General features: G+C 41.0%; 1 protein-coding gene across 10 annotated transcripts in view; it reads right to left on the bottom strand.

Moving 5' to 3' along the window:
- Positions 1-3,456: 3,456 nt before the first annotated feature.
- WBP2NL (WBP2 N-terminal like) overlaps positions 3,457-22,630 on the bottom strand; it is a 72,075-nt gene continuing 52,901 nt past the window's right edge. For 3 of the 10 annotated variants that reach the window (XR_007517426.1, XR_007517423.1, XR_007517425.1), the window contains 2 exons: positions 18,870-19,360; positions 3,457-10,118 (listed from right to left, as the gene is read on the bottom strand). Coding sequence is in view for 3 of the 10 variants with exons in the window: in XM_049884539.1 (XP_049740496.1) it covers positions 18,936-19,360 (425 nt within the window). In the remaining 7 variants the exon portion in view is untranslated. Of the gene's footprint in view, positions 10,119-15,698; positions 19,361-22,630 lie in introns of those variants that run through there. The other 7 variants (XM_049884540.1, XM_049884541.1, XR_007517422.1 and 4 more) reach the window with 6 other exon arrangements.

Genomic DNA, 22,630 nt, shown 5'->3' with positions numbered 1-22,630 from the left:
TGAGTATATCCCACCTGAATTTAGAGACCATCACAAGAGTAGATATGATGCATTGAATGCTAATGACCAAAGACCAGATGAGTTGTGGAATGACATCAAGGACATCAGACATGAAGAAAGCAAAAGGTCATTAAAAAGACAGGAAAGAAAGAAAAAAAACTAAATAAATGTCATAAGAGACTCTGAAACTTGCTCTTGAATGTCGAGTAGCTAAAGCAAAAGGAAAAAATGATGAAGTCAAAGAGCTGAACAGAAGATTTCAAAGGGCGGCTCAAGAAGACAAAGTAAAGTATTGACATGTGCAAAGACCTGGGTATAGAAAACCAAAAGGGAAGAACATGCTCAGAAAACTGCTAGAGCTAATAAATTCAGCAAAGTTGCAGTGTATGAGATTGACACCCAGAAATCAGTGTGTCCACACACTGATGAACAATCTGAAAAAGAAATTAAAAAACCATTCCTTTTACAATAGCATCTAAGAATAAAATACCTGAGTAAATTTAACCAAGGAGCTGAAAGATCTTTACACTGAAAACTATTAAGCATTGTTGAAAGAAATTAAAGGAGATCAAAATAAATGGAAAGGCATTCTGTGTTCATGGATTTGAAGAAAATATTGTTAAGATGTCAGTTCTACCCAAAGCATCTATAGATACAATGCAATTTCTATTAAAATTACAATAGTCTTTTTTTATTTTTTGCATGGAAAAGCTGATCCTCAAATTCATATGGAATTAAAAGGGGCCTGGATAGACACAACAATCCTGAAAAAGAACAAAGTAGGGGGACTCACACTTCCCCATTTCACAGTGTATTACAAAGCTACAATAATCAAAACAGTGTAGTACTGGTATAAAGACATATAAACTAATGGAATAGAATTGAGAATCTATAAATAAACTCATACATTGTTGGCCAATTGATTTTTTATTTTTGATAAGGAGAAAGAAGGTCATATTTTCAACAAGGCGATATTTTCCAACAACCGATCCTTCTTCGTTTCCAACTTCTGCATTCCAATCACCATTAATTATCAGTGCATCCCGATTGCATGTTTGATCAATTTCAGACTGCCGAAGCTGATAAAAATCTTCAGTTTCTTCATCTCTGGCCTTAGCGGTTGGTGTGTAAATTTGAATAATAATCGTATTAACTGGTCTTCCTTGTATGTACGTGATAGATATATTTACAAAGAAAAAGAGTAGCTGCTGAGGCTGTTTATGTACAACCAAACATCTCATGGGATTTGGCTCCTTGGTTTGGAGGTTTAGGGTCATGGTTTCATGGAACATCCCAATTAATTGGCCTAATTCTTTCCTACCTCCTAGTTGGTTGTGTAGTGCCTGGGGTCTTAAAAGCTTGCAGGCACCCATCTAGTGCACAACAGTTGATCTCTATTCACCAGGAACAACAGAGGAAGAAGGAGAGTCAGGAATAGAAGGAGGATATGGAATGTGGGGTTAATTGCCTTCATGAAGAACTATTTTCTTTGGCATGAGACCAGAAGAACTGGATTGTGCCTGGCTACCATTACGGAACATTTTGATCAAAGATTCCAAAACCTGATCAAAAGGAGGAATAATGCAGAACAGAATTTCAAATTCTCATGGGCTTCAGACTTCCTGGAGCCATGGAGGGTGGATGAACCCCTGAAATGATTGTCCTGAAATAATCTTTGATACTTGAACCAAAAGCATCCTCTGACGTCTTCTTAAAACCAAACAATAGTTTAGCTTAAGTAGTAAAAAAAGGTTTACTAGTTAAAAAAAGGTTTGCCTGGAGCATTATGCTATTTTAAGATCTATATGGGATTAAATTGACAACAACTGGAAAGATTGGATGGGAACCTTAGGGGACAGTGAATTTATGTTAATGAGGGAGGAACAACTGAGAAAAAGAGGGTGACAATGGTTGCACAACACGAAGAATGTAATCAGTGTCACTAAACTGTACATGTAGAAACTGTTGACTTGATGTTTTTGATGTGTACATTCTCAACAAAATAAAACTTAAGAAAAAATATTTTGGAGGTTATTCCCTATTAGTATATTTTCAGTTGCTACATTCTTATTCAAATGACAGATATTTTTTATTGTATTTTAGATGAAGGTTTACAGAGCAAATCAGTTTCTCATTAAAATACACACACATTGTTTTGTGACACTGGTTGCCAGCCCCATGAGAAGTCAACACTCTCCCCTTCTCAACCTTGGGTTCCTCATTACCAACTTTCCAGTACCCTCCTGCCTTCTTGTCCTTGCCTCTGGGCTGGTGTGCCCATTTAGTCTTGTTTTGTTTTGTGTGCCTGTCTTATCTTTGGCTAAAGGGTAAACCCCAGGAGTGACTTCAGTATTGAGTTAAAAGGGGGTCCAGGTCCCATATTCTCAGGGTTCCTCCAGTCTTATCGGACCAATAAGTCTGGCTTTTTGCAAGTTTGAATTTTGTTCTGCATTTTCTCTCGCTTTTTCCAGGACCCTGTATTGTGATCCCTGTCAGAACAGTCAGTGGTGGTGGCCAGGCACCATCTAGTTGTGCTGGACTCAGTCTGGTTGAGGTTGTAGTAGTTTTGGTCCATTAGTTCTTTGGACTAATCTTGTGTCTTTGGTTTTCTTCATTCTCCTTTGCTCCATACGAGGTGGGACCAGTAGACATATCTTTGATGTCCACTCACAAGCTTTTAAGACCTCAGACGCTACTCACCAAAGTAGGATGTAGGACATTTTCTTTATAAATTATATTATGCCACTTGAGCTAGATGTTCCCCGAGACCATAGCCAATGACAGATATTTGGATTGCTTTAGGTTAGTATTTTAGAAGGCACCCCTGACTGGAAGCTGGAGAGGGAAGGGGAGCGCAGGCTCCAATTGAAAGAACCCAGGGTACAGGGGAAAGGTGATAGGGAGGAGGCGAGGGCGGGAGCTGGGGGGAGAGAAGCAGAGAGCTCTGAGTTAGTAAGAGAGGCTAGTACTAGTCACCAACAGCATGCAGGGTGACAAACAGGAGCAGGGTTGAAAACCAGCAAAAGACATCAGCAGGCAACTCACAGAGTAGGAAACATAAACAGCCAATGTTATGGACTGAATCGTGTCCCCCAAAAATGTGTGTTGGACCTCTAACCCCTAAACCTGCTGTGGTTTTCTTTGTTACATTAATGAGGCCATACCAGTGTAGAATGTGTCTAAGCTAATCACTTCTGAGATATAAAGGAACAGATTGGGCGCAGAAGAAGGTAGACACAGGGAAGACTGACACTATCTGAAGATGATGGAGGCAAACCCGTCTGTAAGCCCAAGGATGGCCAGCTAGAGAAGCTGAGACAAGGACCTGACCCCAGAGCTGATAGAGAGCCTTCCGCTAGGGCTGGTGCTCTGAATTCGGGCTTCTAGCCTCCTACGCTTTGAGAAAATAAATTTCTGTTTATTAAATCCACCAACTTGTAGTATTTGTGACAGCAGCACTAAGAAACTAAGACAGCCAATAAAGAACAATAAATGATGCCTGAACTCATGAAGCACAAATTAAAACCATGACTATCACTTTATATCAACATGGGCAAGAATGAAAGCGTCTGACAAGTGTTGGTAAGAGTGTGCGCTCCGGGAAGTCTGGGTCAGGCCCGGCAGGGTGGTTACCTTCAAGGGACACCAAGATGACAAATAAGCACACCAGAGCTTCAATGGTTTGGGTGATGTTCTGTTTAAGTTGGGTGGTAGGGTCATTTATTCTCCATAGCTTACCTATAAATCATACATTTTCTTTTATATGTATCAAATATTTCATATTTTAAAAAAGGATCAACAACAACAAAAAGGAAGCATAAGGGAGCCCCTCTTCAAACACCATTATCCCCAGTATTAAAGGTGCCTGTTAAGGAGCCCTTGTGGCACAACCGTTAAATGACGGGCTGCTAACAGGAAGACTGGCTGTTGGAACCCACCCAGTGACTCTAAGGGAGAAAGACCCGGTGATCTGTTTCCATAAAGATCACAGCCTAGGAAACCTTCTGGGGCTGTTCTACTCTGTCACGTGGGGTCACTAAGGGCACCGAACAACTACCAGTGATGTCAGGTGGATGACACGTGACACCTCCTCAGAAATGGCGAGGGCTCTCATGAGCGCCTTGTCCCGACCCAGGTTCTTTAAGGACGAAAGAGGCATTTCAAGGAGCCCAGTGGTGACATTGTCAGACCAATTCACACACAGGGGAGCCCTGGAGCCCCACCCTCCACCATGTTCCATGTTCCCCCTGACTTCTTTGAGGTCCACCTTCCCTGAAAACCTGGGAGCAAGGTGGAATACCGTGTGGGAGGGCTTTGGAAGTGGTAGGGTGTGCACGTTCACGATGGGTTTCCAGCACAGGTTAAAAGATTCTTCCTTCAGCACTCCTGGCTGAGACTCAGATTTCAGGAGGGGTCAAGGGCAGGTGTGATAGACGAAGCTACCTGCCTCGTACCCACTACCCTTCTCATTGCTAACAGAAGATGACTTTGTTCAGAAGGGCCAGGTGCCCAGTCCCAGCCCTGTTTCAGTTTGTCCCCTACTTCCTTGCAGCTAGGAATGGTCATGTGTTTCAGTTTTGACCAATGAGACTGCTGGGGAGTTGTGGGACAGTTTAGTTTTTTGATTAAAAAAAGGCCAGTTGCATTTGGCAGAGCCCTTTGCTCTCCCTTTTGTCCTGCCTTGATTTTGGACATGACACCTTAAGTGAGCTGCCATCTTGACCAGGAGGCAACAAGCCATCATGGTGGGGACAGCAGGACCCAATGGTAAAGGGGCCCTGGATGACACAGCTGACAGCTGCACCAACCTAGACCGCCTGCCGCCTGGATTTTTGTTACGTGAGGAAAATAGCCCCCTACTTACTTAAACCAGTGTAATTGGTTACCTGTGACTTGTAGCTGATCACACCGCTAACTGACAAAGGAGTTTCCTTCACTCTTTCTTTTTCCTTTTTCATCCTGTTTTTCAGACATTCCATCCAGGTAAGGGAAACCACAGAGAAGGCCAGGGACCTAGTTTTATAACCAGAAACATTTTTGCTTCCTCCAAAGAAGTGGCAGAGTGAGGCAAATGATTATTAACAACCGAGACAAATAATACTAAAACAACCGAGACAAATAATACTAACAACTATTTCCCCTCTTGCCCTTCAGCTCTGACTAGAAAGTTCTTAGAAGACAGGGACCATATTTGGAACAACTCTGCCTCCACAGTACTACGCACGATGCCTTGCACCAAATAATGGCCCAGTTCATGTCCTCATGGAGCTCACAGTTCAGGGCAAAGGCGGACTGGTGAACAGGCAATGACAGTAGACTCTGCAATTGCTCCCAGGGAGTAAGGTACAAAATGCAGTGGGACAGAGGACAAAGTCACTCTGAGTCTGGCTGGGAAGTTGAGGAAGGTTTCACAGAGGGTTTGGGCTGCGATTTAACAGATAAATAAGACTTTTTCATGCAACCACAGGGAACCCCGTATCAGGGCAGGGAGAGGGAGGGGCAGAAAGTACTCTAGGCTCAGGCCTGGTGAAACAGGAGAGCAAGGCATGTCCTGGGACTCCTCTCCAAACCCAGGAGACAGCTGCTGCCTCTCTCTGAGGCTGAGAAGGAAATCGTCCTTTCTTTTGTTCTCAGCTCAACAGCTCAGCTCCAGCGGCCTTTGGCTACGGCATGCAAAGGTTTGTTGAATATTTAGACATTAAAAGCAATTAGCCAACTCTGTTCAATATTAATAGCTACTTACCAATACTCAATTCCACGTTCTGATTATTAATGGATGTTTGGAGCTGTTTCTTCTCATTTTGAGTCCTTGATATCCCAGGCATGAGTGAGCTGAAATGGACTGGGATTGGCCATTTTTAATCAGACAATCATATGGTCTACTATGCTGGGAATGACAACTTGAAGAGGAATGGCGTTGCATTCATCATCAAAAGAACATTTCAAGATCTCTCCTGAAGTACAACACTGTCGGTGACAGGATAATATCCATATGCCTACAAGGAAGACCAGTTAGTATGACTACTATTCAAATTTACGCACCAACCACTAAAGCCAAAGATGAAGAAGTTGAAGATTTTTACCAATTTCTGCAGTCTGAAATTGATAGAACATGCAATTAGGATGCATTGATAATTACTGGTGATTGGAATGCAAAAGGTGAAAACAAGAAGGATCAGTAGTTGGAAAATACAGGCTTGGTGATAGAAATGATCCCAGAGATTGCATGATAGAATATTGCAAGACCAATGACTTCTCCACTGCAAATACCTTTTTTCACCAACATGAATGGTGACTATACACATGGCCTTCATCAGATGGAATATGAATCAAATTAACTACATCTGTGGAAAGAGACAATGGAAAAGCTCAATATCATAAGTCAGAGCAGGACCAAGGGCTGACTGCAGAACAGACCACCAATTGTTCATATGCAAGTTCAAGTTGAAACTGAAGAAAATTAGAACAAGTCCACGAGAGCCAAAGTACAACCTTGAGTATATCTCACCTGAATTTAGAGACCATCTCAAGAATAGATTTGATGCACCGAACACAAACGACCGAAGACCAAACAAGGTGTGCAAGGACATCATACATAAAGAAAGCAAGAGGCTGGTAAAAAGACAGGAAAGAAGCAAGACACTGAAACAGATGTCAGAAGAGACTCTGAAACTCGCTCTCGAACGTGGAATAGCTAAAGCGAAAGGAAGAAGTGATGAAGTGGGAGAGCTAAACAGATTTCAAAGGGTGGCTCGAGAAGACAAAGTAAAGTATTATAATGAAATGTGCAAAGATCTGAAGTTAGAAAACCAAAAGGAAAGAACAAGCTCAGCATTTTTCAAACTGAAAGAACCAAAGAAAAAATTCAAGCCTCCAGTTGCAATATTGAAGGATTCTAAGGGAAAAATACTAAATGACACAGGAACCATCCAATGAAGACAGAAGGAATACGCAGAATCACTATATCAAAAAGAACTGGTGGACAGTCAGCCATTTCAGGAGGTGGAATATGACCAGGAGCCGATGGTACTGAAGGAAGAGGTCCAAGCTGCACTGAAGGCATTGGCGAAAAACAAGCCTCCAGGAACTGACAGAATGCCAACTGAGATCTTTCAACAAATGGATGCAGCGCCAGAAGCACACACTATTCTACGCTAAGAAATTTGGAGGACAGCTACCTGGCCAACTGACTGGAAGAGGTCCATATTTATGCCTATTCCAAAGCAAGGTGATTCAACTGAATGCGGAAATTATTGAGCAATATCATTAATATCACACATGAGTAACATTTTGCTGAAGATCATTCAAAAGCAGCTGTAGCAGTACATTGATAGCTAACTGCCAGGAGCTCAAGCGGGGTTCAGAAGAGGACGTGGAACCAGGGATATCATTGCTGATGTCAGATGGATCCTGGCTGAAAGCAGAGAATACCAGAAGGATGTTTACCTGTGTTTTATTGACTACGCAAAGGCATTCGACTGTGTAGATCATAACAAATTACAGATAAGATTGTGAAGAATGGTAATTCTAGAACACTTAATTGTGCTCATGAAGAACCTATGCATAGATCAAGAGGCAGTCGTTTGAACAGAACAAGGGGCTACTGTGCGGTTTAAAGTCAGGAAAGGTGTGTGTCAGGGCTGTATCCTTTCACCATACCTATTTCATCTGAATACTCCGCAAATAATTCGAGAAGCTGGTCTATATGAAGAAGAACGGGGCATCAGGGAAGATTCATTAACAACCTGCATTATGCAGATGACACAACCTTGCTTGCTGAAAATGAAGAGGATTTGAAGCACTTACTAATGAAGATCAAAGACCACAGCCTTCAGTATGGATTACACCTCCACACAGAGAAAACAAAAATCCTCACAACTGGACCAATAAGCCACATCATGACAAACGGAGAAAAGATTGAAGCTGTCAAGGATTTCATTTTACTTGGATCCACAATCAACATCCATGGAAGCAGCAGTCAAGAAATAAAATGACGCATTGCATTGGGCAAATGTGCTGCAAAAGACCTCTCTTAAGTGTTAAAAAGCAAAGATGTCACCTTGAAGACTAAGGTGGGCCTGACCCAAGCCATGGTGTTTTCATTTGCCTCATATGCATGTGAAAGCTGGACAAGGACAATGAATAAGGAAGACGGAAAGAGAATTGATGCTTTAGAATTATGGTGCTGGCGGAGAATACTGAATATACCATGGACTGCCAAAAGAACAAACCAATCTGTCTTGGAAGAAGTACAGCCAGAACGTTCCTTAAAAGCAAGGTTGCCAAGATTACGTCTCACATACTGTGGACATGTTATCAGGAGGGATCAGTCCCTGGAGAAGGACATCATGCTTGGTACAGTAAAGGATCAGCGAAAAAGAGGAAGACCCTCAAAGAGATGGATTGACACAGTGGCTGCAACAATGGGCTCGAGTATAACAAGGATTGTGAGGATGGCACAGGACCGGGCAGTGCTTCCTTCTGTTGTACATGGAGTCACTATGAGTTGGAACTGACTTGACAGCACCTAACAACAACAACAACAACACTGAATTCAATTAATCCCCTGTTTTATTATTTATAATAAATACCGACTACGAAAAATCACACAATTTTTTTTTATATTGGTTACTAAATACAAATCTAAACTAATCGAAACCACTGGTCAAATCTATCGACCTTCTCCCTTAGACAGAATCCCTTCTTCCTGACCCATTTAGGAACCTTCGAAAACCAGTTTATTCTCCAGTGGTCCATGGTTGAGTCTGTCTGTCCCAGAGTCTCCCCTCTCCTGAAGGCACTCCAGGTGAAGGTTGGGATGGATGCCACATGTTTGACTTCTTTCCTGATGGCTAGGTCACCTGTGCAGTAGAATAATTTTTTTGCAGTACATACATGATTGCAAGCAAACAGCCAGGCACTGGGCAAGGAAGGCCAAATCCACGTGAAGGCAAAGGCTTCCATTATCTTTTGTGGAAACCCAAATCCTATGAGATTAGGAACAAGATGAGTGCTCAAGGAATGGAGGGGACACCGACTGACAGCATGGCTTGGGGGCAGGGCAGAATCTGGGAGGCTGCAAAAGGAATTGAGATCTGTGAGTCTCAAGGAGTGAGCATTGGGGTCTTGCTTTCCAGCTCTCGGGGGAACGCTGTGTGGTACATGGAATTGAATCCCTAACACCTAGGTTCTAACCCTACCAAAGATTCTGGGGTCACAAGGAAACAACAGTGCTGCCAGACCTGATGGGACTGTCAGGACTGGACAGTGGCTGTTTGAGAGGCAATATGATGACTGAAGGGTCTTCCCCGTATCTTGGTGCCACGTAAGATCTGGATATCTTTGCATAACCTTGGGGGCTTGAGGGAGTCTATCAACAAGACAGGTGGTAGTAGTGGGCTTGGCGACAGAATTAAGTTTAAGGAAAACAAAGACATGTAATGTTTCTTGTACATGTTAATCTATGGATTAGAAATCACTCCAGCTATACATTTCTCCCTGAGTCCTCAGGAGAATTGAGCAGGCCACCTCTGCTCTAGGTGGGTGAGCATTTACTCACCCTGAAAAAAGGGCATTGGGGGCTTATTTTGTGGGTCCACTACCAGACAGTCCAGGGATAAAAGGCCCTTTTCCGTTCCATTTGTATTCCTAACAGAAAATGAAGAGACAAAGTGGACAAGACAGTAAGAATACTGTATGAGCTATAGTGGGGAAAAGAGAGAGGATGAAGAATAGAATCCACATGGCAGGGAGCTAGTCAGGAAGGAAGCACCCAACATATCATGGGGGCTGAGCAGAACCAGCATGCACGCGCTGAACTGGGCATGTCCTTGGTAGGGCAAGATCTGGGTCCTGCCTCTGCCTGAATCAGGGGAACAACCATACCAGGCAGTGAAAGTAACAGTAGGTATGCCACAAGTGCCACGTGGGGCCAAACTGTGGCTCTGCTTGGTCCTAGCCCCATATACTCACAGTCTTAGGTTGTGTTGGGGCAGCTTGGTGGACTTCGACCAGGAACCCTTTGCTGGAGAACATGATGCAATTCCGCCTTCAGACTTGGGCCTGTCACTCTTTCTAGGTAACTGGACCTCACCTCAAGTTCACCGGGTACGGTGTAACTATAATGAAGAGCAGAAGAGAAAACCTAGTATCTACGCTTTAAGAATTCTAACCTCAAAGTATGTTTCCTAGATGTCAGTTATTTTTTGAGAACCATTCCTCAGCCTTTGACGCTGTTCCCATCTCACCGTCACATTCCAGCAGAAACGGAAAAGCTGAACAGGGGGAACGTGATTCCTGCTCTAGTCTGGAGAATCTCTCCCCCTTTCCTCTCCTTGTCACTTGTGCTTATCGGATAATGTACAGTGGTTAGGATGTGAGAAAAGAAGAAACTCTTACAAGGGAAAAAAAAAAAAACCTCATCGCCGACCTCCAAAAATTTTAGGGGAAAGACAGTCAGATCCTATGACCTGTTTAAGATCCAGTATAGCCTGGATTCCCGGTTTGGAGCCTTCAGGAAAAGGTTACACCTATGTATTCCATCTTCTTCACTTCATGCCAGTTGCCATTGGCAGTCACTGTGCTGCTGACAGTCCAGCTTCCTGGACCCATGTCTCTATGCCAGTAATTTTTAACAGGAAGCAGCAACTATTTTCTGTATTATCTTATATCTTCTCCAAGAAGATATCCCATTCTTCTCTGTAGGCTGGACATACAGCTACTTGTCTTGGAACGGGAGGAGGAACGGTCTCTGGTTTGTCTTCATTATTGGAAAGAGCTTTAAGGTCTAGTATATTCCGGAAACATAAAGTCCATTCTAATTCTAATATTCCATCACGCCAAAGACTTGTTTCCTAAAGTTTGTTCCACTGAGTAATAGTTTTTTTTCCAAAATGTTAAGTGAACAAAGTATTCTGAGGTCAAATAATTTTGAAAAAAGCTGTATATTTTGAAAATATCTCTCTTTTAAGAGATTTACGATGTTCATTACTATAGCCAAGGCTCTGAGAAGTCCTGAAGTAAAGAAACCAGTTTACTTGGTATCATGGGTTAAATTGTGCCTCCCCCCCAATATGTGTCAACTTGGCTAGTCCATGATTCTCAGTATTGTGTGGTTGTCCTCCATTTTGTGACCTGATGTGATTATCCTATGTGTTGTAAATCCTAACCCTTATGATGTTAATGGAAACCTGGTGGCATAATGGCTAAGTGCTATGGCTGCCAACCAAAAGGTTGGCAGTTTGAATCTACCAGGAGCTCCTTGGAAACTCTGTGGGAGAGCTCTGCTATGAGTTGGAATCTACTGGACAGCAGCGAGTTTTTTTTTTTTTTTTTTTTCGGTTTTTATGATGTTAATGAAGCAGAATTAGAGGCAGTTATGTTAACGAGGCAGGACTCAATCTTCAGGATTATATTGTATCTTGAGTCAATCTCTTTTGAGTTATAAAAGAGAGAATCTAGCAGAGAGGAGAGGGACTTCATATCACCAAGAAAGAAGCACCAGGAGCAGAGTATGTCCTTTGGACACAGGGTCCCTAAACCGAGAAGCTCCTAGACCAGGGGAAGATTGAGGACAAGGATCTTCCCTCTGAACTGATGGGGAGAGAGAAAGTTTTCCCAGGGAGTACCCATGGGCGCCCTGCATTCGGATTTACTAGCCTCCTAGACTGTGAGAGAATAAATTTCTGTTTGTTAAAGACAGCTACGTGTGGCATTTTTGTTTTAGCAGTACTAGATAACTAAGACACCTGGGTTTTTCAGATATATTTGGCCCAATAACCCCCTTTTTCACATAATACCCACTAGCATCCACTGGACCTCCTTGGGAAAGGCTGTTTTAAAATGATTGGAAATATAGGAGCGTTTAGTTTCCTAATTGTTAAAATGAGGATCAATCAATAACTGTAACCTGTTTTAAGGAAATAATCCAAAATTCAGAAAAAGTTCTATACACAGAGAAGTTAATCACAATGCTGTTTGTAATAGCAAAAAACTTAGAAACAACTCAAATACATTAAAATAATGATTGAGAAAATACATTATAGTGCAACTGTGTCAAAGAATATTATGTAGCCACTGACACCAATTACGAAGAGTTCTTAAAAACCTGTGGAAGAATGGAATACTATGAAACCATTAAGAAGAACGATTAATCTGTAAAACATCTCATAACATGGAGGAATCTGGAAGGCATTATGATGAGTGAAATTAGTCAGTTACAAAAGGATAAATATTGTATGAGACCGCTATTATAAGAACTCTAGAAAAAGTTTAAACACAGAAGAAAAAATTCTTTGACGGTTACGAGAGTGGGGAGGGAGGGACAGGGATATTCACTGATCAGATGGTAGACTGGAACTATTTTAGGTGAAGGGAAAGCCAACACACAATACAGGAGAGGTCAGCACAACTGGACTAAACCAAAAGCAAAGAAGTTTCCTGAATACAACCAAACACTTTGAAGGCCAGAGTAGCAGGGATGGGGGTTTGGGGACCATGGTTTCAGAGGACATCTAGGTCAACTGGCATAACCAAATATACTAAGAAAACATTCTGCATCCCACTGTGGAGAGTGGTGTCTGGGGTCTTAAATGCTAGCAAGCGGCCACCCAAGATGCATCAATTGGTCTCAATCCACCTGGAGCAAAGGAGAATGAAGAACACCAAAGATGTGCCCAAGAGACTGAAAGGGCCACGTAAACCAAAGACTACATCAGCCTGAGACCAGAAGAACTAGATGGCACCCAGCTACCACTGCCCTGACAGGGAACACAACACAACAGAGAATCCCTGAGGGAGCAGGAGAGCAGTGGGATGCAGATCTCAAATTCTTGTAAAAAGACCAGGCTTAATGGCCTGACTGAGCCTAGAGGGACCCTGGAGATCTTGTTCCCCGGACCCTTTGTTAGCCCAAGACTGGAACCATTCCCAAAGCCAACTCTTCAGACAGGGATTGGATTGGACTATAGGACAGAAAATGATACTGGTGAGGAGTGAGCTTCTTGGCTCAAGTAGACACATGAGACTATGTGGGCAACTCCTGTCTGGAGGCGAGATGAGAAGGAAGAGGGGGACAGAAGCTGGTTGAATGGACACAGGGAATACAGGGTGGAGAGGAGGAATGTGCTGTCTCATTAGGGGGAGAGCAGCTAGGAGTACATAGCGAGGTGTGTATAAGTTTTTGTAGGAGAGACTGACTTGATTTGTAAACTTTCACTTAAAGCACACACACACACACACAAAACAAACCTATGAAAGGAATGATGTCACACAAGAAAATGGAGTAGGAAGTCCTAGAGTTTGGTCCCTTCAACAAAACAACAATTGAACTGGAAAGAGCAATTATTTTGGAACTCTGGAACCTGATATGAAACTCAATCAGGGGAGTGCTTAATGAATGGACAGGCTGCTGATCTTTCCTAGGTGAACCATGTGCACCAACCACTACCATCCCCCGTTCCTCAGCCCCCTTGTAGTGGTGGTGACGGCCGCTATATCCCTACAGCAGCCCTGGTGCCTGGGCAGGCAGAGGGATCTGTACTCCAAAGATTTGGGGTTGCACAGTTTGCACAGTTGAGGTGTCTGGCAGTACCCTGAGGACTGGTATAGACAACTGCCACAGGTTCAAGCTTCTTGCAGCAGTGGCTTCTCCTGGTGTATTTCTTCCATCTTCTTTTGATGTTTCCTGCGTTGTTCAAAATTTTCCCTGTAGAATCCCTCAATATTGCAACTTGAGGCTTGAATTTTTTTTTCAGTTCTTTCAGCTTGAGAGATGCTGAGTGTGTTCTTCCCTTTTGGTTTTCTAAATCCAGGTCTCTGCCCATTCCGTTATAATACTTTACTTCATCCTCCCGAGCCGTTCTTTGAAACCTTCTGTTCAGCTCTTTTATTGTCATCATTTCTTCCGTTTGCTTTAGCTACCTGACATTCAAGAGCAACTTTTCAGAGTCTCTTCTGACATCCATTTTGGTGTGTTCTTTCTTTCCTGTCTTTTAAATGACCTTTTGCTTTCTTCACATATGATGTCCTTGATGTCATCCCACAACTTGTCTGGTCTTCAGATATTAGTGTTCAATGCATCAAATCTATTCTTGAGATGGTCTCTAAATTCAGGTGGGATATGCTCAAGGTCATATTTTGGGTCTACTGGACGTGTTCTAGTTTTCTTCAGCTTCAGCTTGAACTTGCATAAGAGAAATTGATGGTCTGTTCCACAATCGGCCCCGGCCTTGTTCTGACTGATGATATTGAGCGTTTCTATCGTCTCTTTCCACAGGTTTAGTCAATTTGATTCCTGTGTGTCTCATCCAGCAAGGGCCACGTGTATAGTCGCCATTTATGTTGTTGTAAAAAGGTATTTACAATGAAGAAGTCATTGGTATTGCAAAGATCCATCATCCAATCTCTGGCATCATTTCTGCTACCAAGGCCATATTTTCCAACTACTGATCCTTCTTCTTTGTTTCCATCTTTCACATTCCAATCACCAGTAATTATTAATGCATCCTGATTACATGTTCGATCAATTTCAGGCTGTAGAAGTTGGTAAAAATCTTCAATTTCTTCATCTTTGGCCTTAGTGGTTGATGTGTAAATTTGAATACTAGTCGTATCAACTGGTCTTCCTTGTAGGTGTATGGATATTATCCTACCACTGACAGCTTTGTACTTCAGGATAGATCTTGAAATGTTCTTTTTGACTATAAATGTGATGCCATTACTCTTCAAGTTGTCATTCCTGGAATAGTAGGCCATATCACTGTCTGATTGAAGTTGGCCAGTCCCAGTCCATTTCTGCTCACCAATGCCTAGAATATTGATGTTTATGTGTTCTGTTTCATTTTTGACAATTTCCAATTTTTCTAGATTTGTACTTTGTATATTCCACGTTCTGATTACTAACAGATGTTTGCAGCTGTTTCTTCTTATTTTGAGTCATGCCACATCAGCAAATGAAGGTCCCAAAAGCTTGACTCCATCCACGTCATTAAGGTCGACTCTACTTTGAGGAGGCAGTTCTTCCCCAGTCATATATTGAGTGCCCTCCAGCCTGAGGGGCTTATCTTCCAGCACTGTATCAGACAATATATGCGTCTGTCAGTTTGTCGTACTGTAGGGGCTTGCATGTTGCTGTGATACTGGAGGCTATACCAGTATCACAGCAGGGTCACCCACGGTGGACAGGTTTCGGCTGAGCTTCCAGGCTAAGACAGACTAGGAAGAAGGACCTGCTGGTCTACTTCTTTAAAAATTAGCCAGTGAAAACCTTATGAATAGCAGTGAAACATTAGTCATTAGGGAAATGCAAATCAAAATCACAATGAGATACCCCTTCATAGCTACCAGGATGGCTATAATTAAAAAGATGAAAAATAACAAGTGCTGAAGAGAATGTGGAGAAATTAGCATCCTTGTGCATTGCTGGTGAGAATGTAAAATGGTGTAGCCATTGTGGAAAACAGTTTGATGGTTCCTCAAAAAGTTAAAAATAGAATTATACACCCAAAATAACTGAAAGCAAGAACAGATATACTTGTACACCAATGTTCATAGCAGCATTATACACACTAGCCAAAAGGCAGAAACAACACAAGGGTCAATTCACAATGAATGGATAAGCAAAACATGGTATGTATGTATATATATATATATATACATATATATATAGATATATATACACAATGGAATATTACATAGTTATAAAAATAATGAAATTTTAATACATGCTACAATGTGGATGAGACTTGAAGATAGTATGCTAAGTGAAAAAAGCCAGACACAAAGAGAACAGTATTGTATGATTCCACTTATGTGAGGTACTTAAATAGGCAAATTCATAGAGACAGAAAGTCTCTATGGGACTGACTGGGAGGGGGGGATAATGGGGAATTGTTGTTTAATGGGTATAGAGTTCCTGTTTGAGATGATAAAAAAAGGATGTGGAAATAGTGATAGTTTCACAACACTGTGAATATGCATAATGCTACATAATTGTACACTCAAATATGTTTAAAAGGGCAAATTTTTTAATGTATATTTTACCTCAATGCAAAAATGTTTGTGAAATAATGTTAGGTAAAACACTATGTACATAGTATGATCTCAAAAATACCCAAAATATGTATAGAAAACATACTGATTTGAGTATCTTCCGAGAGAGTAAGATTGGAACTAGTGCTCCTGAAGCCCTCCTACGATATAACACCTGAAAATACTTGATGTAGTATTTTTAAGGCTTCACTTTTAGGTGACTGGATGAGCCTGCAAAAAAAGTAATGAAAGGCCAGTGAAATTAGGAACCTGGTCAGAGTCGGAGAACAGCGAGCATCGAGAGGACTAAAAATCTTGGAAGAGTCTGGAATAGTCTAGAATAATGTGGTACTTCCCCCCAAGGGGCAATTAGGAAATATATGGGGAAATATGACATTTTATAACATTGTTATAAAAGGGGACGTTCAGTCTAACAGGATTAGAACTCACTGTAGCATGTGCTCCCCTACAACTTGCCTTTCTCATAATAATGTCTTAGAAATTTTTGCATGTGTAGCATAGATGTTGTTGTTGTTAGTTCCATTGAGACAAGATAGACCATAAACCAAGACAAACAAATCCATTGCTGTCTACTTGATTCTACTTCATGGTGACCCCTTCGGTAACATAGGGTTTTCTTGGCTATAATTTTTACAGAAGGAAGGCGCCAAGCCTTCTACTGTGCTGCTGGGTGGGTTCGAATCACCAACCTTTCAGTTAATAGTTGAGCAAAAACTATTTGTGCCACCCAAGGTAGGTGTACCATAGCTGACTTAGATATTTCTTATTGATTGACGTTTAGGTTATTTCTAGCTTTGTGGTATTAGAACCAACAATGTAATGAAAATTTTCCCACGTGAATCTTTGTGCACATGTGCAAGCATTTCTCAGGGAGAGATTTTGAGATGTGAAACTGCTAAAACGAGTAGATATATTTTAACTTTTAGAAGGTATTGCCAAATTTCTTCCTACAAAAGCATACCAATTTACACTCCCACCAATAATATCTAAAAATAACTTTTTCCCCTTCCTAATACTTGAGTGTTTCAATATTTTTAATATTTGTAAATCTGTAGAGATAAAAAAAGTTTCTCCTTTTAAGTTGCATTTCCCTAACACTAGTCAAGCTGAACACCTTTTCAAATATTTCTTAGCTACCCTATTGCCTCCATTATTGGCAATTCACATTCTTTGCCTGTTTTTTCTTTTGGGTTGATTTGTAGGAATTCTTCATATATATATATATATATATATATATATATAGTGCTTTAAGTGAAAGTTTACAAATCAAGTCAGTCTCTCATATAAAAATTTATGTATACCTTGCTATATACTCCTAATTGCTCTTCCCCTAATGAGACAGCACACTCCTTCCCTCCACTCTCTCTTTTTGTGTCCATTCCGCCAGCTTCTGACCCCCTCTGCCCTCTCATCTCCCCTCCAGATAGGAGATGCCAACATAGTCTCAGGTGTCTACTTGATTCAAAAAGCTCATTCTTCACCAGCATCTTTTTCTATCCCATTGTCCAGTCCAATCCCTGTCTGAAGAGTTGGCTTTGGGAATGGTTCCTGTCTTGGGGTAAGAGAAGGTCTGGGGGCCACGACCACCAGGGTCCTTCTAGTCTCAGTCAGACCATTAAGTCTGGTCTTTTTATGAGGATTTGAGGTCTGTATGCCACTGCTCTCCTCTTCCCTCAGGGGTTCTCTGTTGTGCTCCCTGTCAGGGCAGTTGTCGGTTGTAGCCGGGCACCATCTTGTTCTTCTGGTCTCAGGATGATGTAGTTTCTGGTTTATGTGGCCCTTTCAGACTCTTGGGCTCATAATTACCTTGTGTCCTTGGTGTTCTTCATTGTCCTTTGATCCAGGTGGGTTGAGACCAATTGATGGATCTTAGATGGCTGCTTCCTAGTGTTTAAGACCCCAGACGCCACTCTCCAAAGTGGGATGAAGAATGTTTTAATAGATTTTATTATGCCAATTGACTTAGATATCCCCTGAAACCATGGTCCCCAAACCCCCACTCCTGCTATGGTGGCCTTCGAAGCATTCGGTTTATTTAGGGAACTTCTTTGCTTTTGGTTTAGTCCTGTTGTGCTGACCTCTCCTGTATTGTATGCTGTCTTTCCCTTCACCTAAAGTAGTTCTGATCTACTATCATAATTAGTAAATACCCTTCCCCCCCCCGCCCCCGTAACCATCAAAGAATATTTTCTTCTCTGTTTAAACTATTTCTCAAGTTCTTATAATAGTGGTCTTATACAATATTTGTCCTCTTGCAACTGACTAATTTCACTCAGCATAATGCCTTCCAGATTCCTCCATGTTATGAGATGTTTCCCAGATTCATCACTGTTCTTTATTGATGCTTAGTCTTCCATTGTGTGAATATACCATAATTTATTTATCCATTCATCCGTTGATGGGCACCTTGGTTGCTTCCATGTTTTTGCTATTGTAAACAGTGATGCAGTGAACATGGGTGTGCATATATCTGTTTGTGTAAAGGCTCTTATTTCTCTAGGATATATTCTGAGGAGTGGGATTGCTGGATCACCTACATATCTTAATGCCTAGCAAACTGAACATAGTAAAAGTTTCTAGAATGGGGGAGAGGGCACAGGAAAATTTTCCTATTCAAAGTATGTTAAAAAAAAAAATGTAGCCCAAGGTCAACCAAGTTATTGGGATTATCCCTACAATTCTACTCCTCCTTTATCCCAGCTAGTCAAGAATTGGCTCTACTTGTAAAATTCAGCCATGGAAGAAAAGCTTCACCTTCCACTGAAGACTGCCCTTCCAAGGCCTAGAATGACTACCCCAGACAGGCCGTGATCACATACCTGAGTCTTCTTTCTTATCCTGACTTAAATTTTAGGGTGCTACTTTGCCTGGGGAGTCTTCAAGGTTTACATCCTAGGAGGTGGAAAATGGGCCTGAGAAGAGGCAGAGGGAAGAAAAGCTTCATGTCCAGGAGGCTGGGCTGCCCTATATCTCTGAGACTGTGCTCTATATCCTACAGACGGGGCTCCATATTCTGGAGGTGGGGCTTCATATCTCAGAGGTGGGGCTTCATTTCCTGTAGGCAGCGTTTCATATACTGCAGATGGGACCTCATATCCTGGAGGTGGGGCTTCATATCCCACAGGTGGGGCTGTATATCCTGCAGGCGGGGCTCCATATTCTGAAGGTGGGGCTTCATATCCCACAGGTGGGGCTTCATGCTGCATAGGTTGGGTTCCATATCCCAGAGGCGGGGTTTCATATCTCACAGATGATGGTGCTCCATATTCCATAGGTGGGGGTCTGATGGGTGTGGGTCCATAGAGAATAGCTGGGAATGATAATGAGAAGAAAATATTTACTCATTTTTTAGAACAGTAACTGCAGACAAGAAAGAAATGAGAAGAAGGAAGAACACAAAAAATAATGTTGAGGTAGACACAAGAAAAGAATTCAGGCAGGATAAGGTTAAAGCCATTTCCTTCAGCCACCACCAGCTGAAGGCTTTATCACTTCCTGGTGTGAAGAGATTTGAATGAACATGAAGATAATCCACACATTACTTATAATTGTGCCCAGATACATATTTTACTTAATAAATAAAATTTGTTTTGATTATGAAAAACTAATACATGCCCAATGGAGAATATATACTTGGAAAATAAAGACAAACAAAAAAAATCATCTATAATCCCATTGCTGAAGACAAACACTTAATACTTTGGTATATTTTCTTGTAGACTCTCTATGAATATTTTTTATATAATCATGGTCATATCAAGCACATAATTTTTTACCTAGACCTTTCCACTTGACATTTTAAGAAATTTATTTACATTACTTATTCCATAAATTAAATAATAAATTAATTCATAAATTCCCATAAATTTTCCATAATTTCATGAATTAGTTTATATTATAAATTAAAAGCTGGATAATATTACATCATATGGATACTTGCCATTTTATTTATCAATTACCCTGTTGTTGGAAAGCATGTTGTTTCTAATTAATATTACAATAAACATGGGTTTTGCTTGTTTCCTTGGGCAGAGCCCCAACCTGGTTTAACTGGGTCAAGGTGTATAGGCAACTGTAAAGCTATTTTGCTGTAATCTACATCTATGTTTAAGTGATCTACTTAGAATAGTAAATAGGAAATAAATGCATTTGGTTCATTCCACATTGTGGGTCCAGCTCTTCTTCACTAATGCATTTGGTTTGTCTTACAAAATCATTTTTTAAACAAATCCTTTGAGTATTTATTGTAAACAAGATGAACTCAACTGGCAATTTTGATGAAGACCTTGGTGTTCAGACCAGGTAGCTTCAAACAGAATGATGCCAAAAAAAAAAAGGTGTGTCCTTGGTTTAAGACCCTTTCACATTTCCTCTTAAGTTAACAAGCCACGTAAACATAGGGCAAAAATGTAAGGATATCTCAAATTTAAAATGCCCAAGGTAGGACTTTCAGTTTCAGTTCCAATATATAAAAAGCTTGGAAGTCATTATTCCCATTCTCACAACAAGGAAAAAGCTGAGCAATCGAAAAATCAATAACTTTTCTTAGATTCCCGAGAGAATTGAAGCCACAGGGCAAACTGCTACTCCAAAATCCAGAGACATGAGAATATGGAGAACTACAGTTGAGATCAGATTACCAGGAGCAGAAACTGCTGGAGTCAATGACCAGGCTTCAGTATAATAGCAGCATATTATAACTGTGACAGTTTCAAGATTTAAGAAGGAATTCTTAGGGAAGCCTAAAGACAAGTGAGGAGGAAAACAAGAAAACTGAATCCTCCTGGTACCTAGAGCTACAGCAAACATTAAACAAATCCCAGCTCCTAGCCAGATTCACTTATACTTATAGGCTAGTTGCCTTGGTTCCTGTAACCTGATACATCATGTCTACTTTCAACAACAACAATAAAATTATAAGGCAGGCATGCTAAAAGGCAAGAAAAAACACAGTCTGAAGAGACAAGGCAACCATCAGAACCAGACTCAGATATGGCACAGATTTTGGGATTCTCGAATAGCAAATTTTAAATAACTTTGATTAAAGTTTAAGGGCTTGTGGGACATCTCAGTCAACTGGCATAACATAGTTCATAAATTTATGTTCTACATCCTAGTTTGGTGAGTGGTGTCTGGGGTCTTAAAAGCTTGTAAGTGGCCATCTAAGATACAACTATTCATCTTTATTCATCCAGAGAAAAAGAGAAAGAAGGAAAACAAAGACTCCAAGAAGAAGCTACTCTACAGGACTGTCTACATGAACCACAGTCTCATCTACCCTGAGACCAGAAGAACTAGGTGGTGCCCAGCTACCAGTAACGACCATTCTAATCAGGACCACAATAGATGGACCCTGGTAGAATGGGAGAAAACTGTAGAACAGAGCCTCAAATTCCTAAAAAAAAAAACAGGAGGACTCCCCAAGATACTCTTCAAACCTTTAACCAAAACTACCCTCTGAGGTCACCTCATAGCTAAATAACACGCTGGCTCAAAAAATAATGAATATCACCCATAAGTACTGTGCTCCTTTAAAAAATCACCTACGTGAAACCAAATGGTCAACAATTACTTTAAAGCAAAGGTGACAATGTAAGGGGGCAGGGAAACTAGATTAATGGAAACAGAACCAGAATGGAAATAATGAGGATGTTCACACATTGTGAAGAATGTAACAAATGTCATTGAACGACTTGTGTAGAAATAGTTGAATGGGAACCAAAATTGCTGTGCAAACATTCACAAAAACACAATAAAATATTATTTAAAAATAAATAAGTACAATAAAATTTAAGGGCTCTAATGGAAAAAGTAGACAATATGCAAGAATAGATGGGGAATCTAAACAGAGAGATAGAAACTAAGAAGCAATGAAAAGAAAATTCTGGAAATAAAAAATATTTTAACAGAAATAAATAATTCCTTCGACAGGCTCATCAGTAGACTGGACACAGCTGAGGAAAGAATCAGTGAGGTTGAAGATATGTCAGTACCTTTTAAACTGAAATGCAAAGATAAAAAAAGAATGAGAGGAAAAAAAGCAATAGAATATCCAAGAACTGTGTGACAATTACAAAAGATGTAACATGCGTAATGCAAATACCAGAGGGTGAAGAAACAGAGAAAGGAACAGAAGAATTTTTTTAAGTAATAATGTCTGAGACTTTTCCAAAATTATTGCTAGACATCAAACCACAGATCCAGGAAGCTCACAGAACATCAAGCAATTAAATACCAAAAAATTTACACCTGTTGTTGCTGTGTGTCATTGAGTTGACTCACAGCAATTCTATATGACAAAGTAGAGCTGCCCCATAGGGTTTCCTAGAGTGAAAGCTTTATGGGAACAGATTGCCAGGTCTTTTCTCCCACAGAGCCACTGGTGGGTTCGAACTGCTGACATTTAGGTTAGCAGGTAAGCACTTAACCATTGTACCACCAGGGCTCCTTTAAATATACACCTAAACCCACTGCCACTGAGTTGATTTTGACTCACAGTGGCCCTATAGGACAGAGTAGAACTGCCCAATAGGGTTTCCAAGGCTGTAAATCTTTACAGAAGCAGACTGCCACATATTTC

The sequence above is a fragment of the Elephas maximus genome, chromosome 4 (assembly GCF_024166365.1).
Source record: "Elephas maximus indicus isolate mEleMax1 chromosome 4, mEleMax1 primary haplotype, whole genome shotgun sequence".
NCBI lineage: Eukaryota > Metazoa > Chordata > Mammalia > Proboscidea > Elephantidae > Elephas > Elephas maximus.
Note: the sequence above shows the minus strand (reverse complement) of the source record. Positions and strands in the feature narration are given on the sequence as shown.